At 53.3% G+C, this 5725-nt stretch overlaps 1 protein-coding gene across 1 annotated transcript; it reads left to right on the plus strand.

Moving 5' to 3' along the window:
• Positions 1 to 826: 826 nt before the first annotated feature.
• Positions 827 to 2731, plus strand: LOC104511315 (peroxisomal targeting signal 1 receptor-like; the record flags this gene model as incomplete). The annotated part of the gene is made up of 5 exons (XM_010153879.1): positions 827 to 938; positions 1098 to 1313; positions 1439 to 1604; positions 1800 to 1957; positions 2301 to 2731. Coding segments are annotated over 5 exons (854 nt in total), but the record flags the coding sequence as incomplete, so codon positions are not given.
• Between the last annotated feature and the right edge of the window lie 2994 nt (positions 2732 to 5725).

Raw genomic sequence — 5725 nt, forward strand, 5'->3', positions numbered from 1 at the left:
CTTCCAACTCAAACCGTTCTGTGATGCTGATGTTCTCAGGAGGAAGAATGCAAATACATCCATGTTGTCCATTTCTGGAGTGCTTGCCTCAAGGACACAGGGATCCTGAATTCTCAGTTTGCCTGATTCAAGCCCTTCTAATTTTATGTGATTGGAAATACTAATTAGTTAATCCTGAGGCTTGGTTGAGGGTGATCACTCGGAACAGTCATTCTTGGCTTCTGGGAATACAGGCATCGAGCTTTCTAGAGTACTGGGAGTAGGTGAAAAGCGGGAGGTTTTGGAGATCTGCTTTAGCTTTAAAGTGGTCAAAAGGTGTTGCTAATACCCCTTCAGAATGGGCACTCCCATAGGCAGTGTATGCTGCAGGCTGAGCGTAATGGAGAGGTGGTTGAAACCCTAGGGACAGCAATCTTGGGCCAGTTCTGGCTAGCTGTATTGAAAACATTCTGAATTCTACTGGCACTCTGCAGAAAGTGCAGAAGTCAAGACTTCACAAGTGGTACAGTGATCGAATAGAGTTGAACAGATGCTCTGAAGGAAATGGGGTGCTTGCTTTGGTCCAAATCACAACTTTGCCGTGCATCTCAGCTCTTCTCGGTGCAGGGCACTGTGCAGCTAGCACTGGTCAGCTCTCCTTGAGCTGCAGCTAGCTGTATGGTGAGATTTGAGAGAGTAGATTGCCTCTTGCTTCCGGTGGCTTATGCATTGTGTCGGAATCTTTGCTGATTAATGAAACAATGTCCGTCCTTGAGACAGTGGATACTGCATTCTGTGACTTACGTTCAAAAAGCAGGTGCTTCTCTCTGCTGATCTTTTTCTCCAGATGTGAAGAAGTCTGACTTTGTGCATCTTTGTCTTCTCCAGGCCTGGCAGTACCTGGGAACCACTCAAGCAGAGAATGAACAGGAGCTTTTGGCCATCAGTGCCCTCAGACAGTGAGTGTTGCAGAAGAGCTGCAGAGCGTGGCTCCTACTTTAGCCACTGTGGCGCTACGCCCTAGCGTGGTGCGCGGTCTCGTCTGTGTTACGTACTCTACCTGGGTGTCTCCCAGACTGGTTGCGTACTGTACTCACTTGTCTTCCTCGGACGTGCAGGTGCTTGGAATTGCAGCCTGGGAACCTCACGGCACTTATGGCATTAGCGGTCAGCTTCACCAACGAGTCCTTGCAGAAGCAAGCATGTGAGACCCTGCGGGACTGGCTACGCCATAAACCGGACTATACCCACCTGCTGGAGAAGGAACCGGAGGAGACTGTCTCTGGGACAAACCTGGGATCTTCCAAGCGTGTCTTAAGTTCCCTACTGTCTGAGTGAGTTAGCCTTCAGCCAAAAGGCTTCGTGGAGGGTTGGGACTGGTCCAGGCAGCAGCAGAGGGGGCAAGCCAAGGGCAGGCCTCTCCCCAGTACACCAGTATCCTTGTTCTGTGCTTTTCCAGCTCGCTGTTCGTGGAGGTGAAAGAGCTGTTCTTAGCAGCTGTGCGCAGCAACCCCTCGACCGTGGATCCTGATGTTCAGTGTGGCCTGGGCGTCCTTTTCAACCTTAGTGGCGAGTACGAGAAGGCTGTGGATTGCTTCAGTGCCGCGCTCAGCGTGCGCCCCAACGTAAGAAAGGGCGGACTGTGGATGCTGGAGATACCTGGAGGTTTATGGGTGAAGGCTTGGGTGGTGGTGCTGCTCGTATGAGAGGTACATTTTTGGAGCAGAGGAGTAAGACAGACACATGGGGAAGGACGAGTTGGTTTGGAGCTTAAAAAGATCCAGTTAATCTCAGCTCTTTCTCTCTGCCCCCTCCTCCAGGACCATCTTCTATGGAACAAGCTTGGTGCCACCCTGGCCAATGGGAATCGGAGTGAGGAAGCTGTGGCCGCGTATCGTCGGGCGCTGGAGCTCCAGCCGGGATACATCCGCTCTCGCTACAACTTGGGCATCAGTTGCATCAACCTCGGCGCCCACCGGTGAGCACAGGACGGGCAGATCCGCCGTGACCCGCGTGCGTGAGAGAGGGACTGCGACAGGTTACGTGGGCGGTGCCACGCTGCCGGCAGCTTCCGTTGGCGTAGGAGAGCAGAGCGAGTGCGTGGACTCTGCCCCGGGAACAGTGTGTCACGCAGATGCAGTTGGAGCAGGGACCATCTGGACTTTGGTTTCTGTTAGGAGGGAAAAGGGGGATCTGTGTTTCTGGAGCAGGGCAGGGTCTGGTGAAGAGGAGGAAGCCGCTTTGGAGGGGGCGTACTGGGGGAGGAAATATGAGCTATATTGTCGTCTCCAGTAAGCGTGTGTATGTTCTCATGTTGACAGTGAGGCCGTGGAGCACTTCTTAGAGGCTTTGCACATGCAGCAGAAGAGCCGAGGTCCGCGGGGGCAGCACGGCGCCATGTCTGACAACATCTGGAGCACCCTCCGTATGGCCCTCTCCATGCTGGGCCAGAGCGACCTGTATGGGGCAGCCGATGCCCGTGACCTTCCCACGCTGCTTCAGGCGTTTGGCCTCCCGCAGTGACTCTGGGATGGGCTCCCCTGCGAGTGCAGGCTTGGCCCAGCCCAGCAGTGACCTTCCTTGGGAGACGATGTTCACGAGGGTTCGCGTGTACCTTTGCTGTCGTAGGGCGGATCAGTGACAGCTGTGTTTTCAAGGACCTCCCGCTGAAGCGTGCAGCTCCCCCTGACCTGTCTCTAGTGGCCTGAGCATCTCTGAGCGGCTGACGTTACCGCCTCCATGACTGACTGACGTGCTGCTGGTAGGCGGATGATCCGAGCGGGAAAGACTGTAACCCCCCAGCCCTCTTGCCAGGCTGCTTTGCCAGCGGTGCCCAGGTTGGCTACGAGACCTTACTTAGGGGTAGCCATTCTGCGGAGACTGCCTGCTGGACGTGTCTGGAGCGCAGGTTGCTTCGGTGGGGTGGGATTGCCATTTGGTAAAAGAGTGACAAATTCTGGGTTTTGAGCATGCTTCCCCCATGGATGTGCTTGCATGTGTGTATGTGTGGGTTGCTAGGGAAAACTGGGGGCTGTAGCCCCCTTTTCTGGGTACTGGTAACTTTGTGGTACAGCCAGATGCTAGTTTCTTCGTGTCTCTTCACGAACCTTTTAAGAGCAGAGTATTGTACTTACGTACGAGGGACGTAGGCAGAGACCCTTAGACTGTCAGAGGAGATCCCAGAGTTTGGATTTGAGGGAATGTAATAGGAAAAAAAGAAGTTCTAAAGTGTACCCTCCCCACCCAGAATACGGTGGGGAAAGGGTCAAGTCTTAATTTTTCACTTGATCACCTGTCATGGTTCTCTTTTGTGCAGAAATTCCCCGTCTTGTGTGCAACTGAATTTTGTTAATTATAAATATCTGTATATGATTCTATTGGGGAGAAAAAAATGTTTTTAAATTGTAAAGTATTTTGTATAATAAAGAGGGGGGGAAATTAAAATTGCCGAAAGGACCTCTTTCTCTGTGCCTCTGTTGGAGCTGCCTGCGGCGGGTGGTATAGAGATCCCTGGGGGTATAAGCCCACTGGTTTTCAAAAGATAGGTCAGAGTCTCAGTTTGTCTCCTCTTTTGGCCCAGGTTGGGTTTTTATTGACAGCTCATACGCACACGAAGCTTGAAGGACCTCGTTTTGCTGTAGCCTCAGGCCTCAGTTCTGTGAGCCGTCAGAAGAACTTCCCCGTGCCAAAAGCTCTTTTCCCTTGCTGAGGGTTTGGGGCTCAACGAGGCGCTTTTTGTCGTCGCTCTGCCGTGGGACAAACTGCGTTACGTTTCATTGCCTCTTTGAGGAATCTGGCTGCTGCAGTCGGGACGGAGCTTAGGTGGGGACCCTTCGTCTCCCACCAGGCACCTGTTCCTTCATACCTCTACCTCTCAGGCTTGTTTTTCTCACTGCGGTAGCAGTCAGGAGCAGAAAGTGTGTGCAGAGAACAGTTCTTGCTGTATGTTTTTGGAGCTCTAGCTTCCCCTGTGTCTCCCGTCCGGCACCGAAACCTGCGTGCGCTGTTCCCCGATTACCGTGATGCACGCAAACGGTTGGCTGCTCACGCGCTGCTGGTCGGAGATGCCCTTTCTGCTTCTTGCTCATCTCTGGGCCTTCTGTCGGATTCTTCTCTGCTTAGCAAAAGAAAACATTGGTGCCTGTGCTGCTCCTCACCTCCTGTCCCTCTCACCACCCGTTTCGTTTGCCTCTTTGCTGCACCACGTCCCGCTCTGCTCACACCGCTGTTGTCACTGCTTGGCCTTCCCTTTTTCTCATCCCCGAGTGCCATAGTGCTTCTCCTCTCCTGGGCTTTCTAGTTGTCTCGATTTCATTGCCGTTTGGCTTCACCTCCTGACTCTGTGCCCGGTCTCCTTCCTCGTTGCACGTTCCCTCCTGTCCTTGCAGCTGGAGTGGGCCGTTGCCGTTTGTTCTCTTCCCTTTCAATTGCGCTCACTTTCTTCCCTCGCTCCCACCTTAGATCATTCCACAGCATCTGTGCTACCTTTGAGGCCACGTCCTCACCCTGTTGAGTCTCCGAGGGCTGCGTGGAGGTTGAGCTGGCTCTGTCCCGTCTGCCTGACCTTGTCCTGTTAAGAACTCTCTTTGGAAGCGGGGTGTCGGTGCAGGGAAGAGCGACTGGCTGAGGGTATCTGTATTCTGGTTCCCGTTCGCACCTTTTGCCTGCCCTCTGCAACCCAGTCTCTCTGCACCTCCAAGCCAGGCCGGCGCTGAGGCTCTGTGAGCATCTTCTTGTCTGCACGTCTAGCCACGTCCTCTGTTGCCCAGCCCTGTAGTACAGCGTGGGGGTGGGTCGCAGGTACCGAGCGAGTTAGAGGGGTGCTTGGAGGTCCCTCACCAAAGTACAGAACAGGGGCAGGGCTTATCACCGCTACCAGCACGTGAGGGATCCCAGCAGGCCCTTCTCTGTTCTTTACCAAATCCATGGGCACTGCAGGACACAAGCTGGATCTTTCACAGGGCACTGGGCGTGTGGTCAAAAGGTTCAGTACATGCCCTCTGCCACGCTTCTTGCTGTGTTTCTGCTGTATTTCTTCCTTCTGCGTGCTGCTTAAGGCCCCACAAAATCTTAGAATCTCTTGTCTCTTGGTGTTGGCCTTAACACCCAGCTAGGAGGTACCAGCAAATGAGTTTGTGCTTTGAGATCCTTACACCTCTAGCCACAGCTTCCATACTTGTCAGGAAAGTGGGGGTGCTGCCCTCGTGTCCTCTGCGTTACCGCTGCCCTTTCCTCATACCGAGCTGCTGAGTGTTGTTAGGATCCTGGGTTTTTGTGAGTTATGACCCCCTGATCTCTTGTTTTGGGTCCCAGGCTCCTGCCTATTTTTGCCTGTGTTTTGAAGTCTTTCCAGTCTGGAAGGGGCTCGGACTAATCCTTCTCAGGAGGAATGCTCCTAGGGGTGGTGACCTGACGTGGGTGGTTGTGAAGGAAGTGTAAGGGCAAGCATGTAGGGGGCACTCCCCTATTCCCTAGGGATCTGCTCCCTTAAAGACTGCCTGACCCAGAAGTTGCATCAGTGTGTTTGGACAACAGCCTTGGATGAATTTCTCCTCTGCTTGTGTCTTGCTCTTTAAACCAGGGGGTGCTTCTGGTCTCTGCAGTGTCTTGTGAACGAGCAGAAGAACTGTGTTGAGATTTCCAAAGTATTTTCTTTTGGTTTAAGCCTGTTGCCTCTTCCTTTGTGCTCTTCTGCTTCTGGTACTGTAAGACACAGCAAAGAACACGGTTCTACTGCTCCCCAGGG

This window comes from Eurypyga helias, unplaced genomic scaffold, assembly GCF_000690775.1.
Source record: "Eurypyga helias isolate BGI_N326 unplaced genomic scaffold, ASM69077v1 scaffold4886, whole genome shotgun sequence".
NCBI lineage: Eukaryota > Metazoa > Chordata > Aves > Eurypygiformes > Eurypygidae > Eurypyga > Eurypyga helias.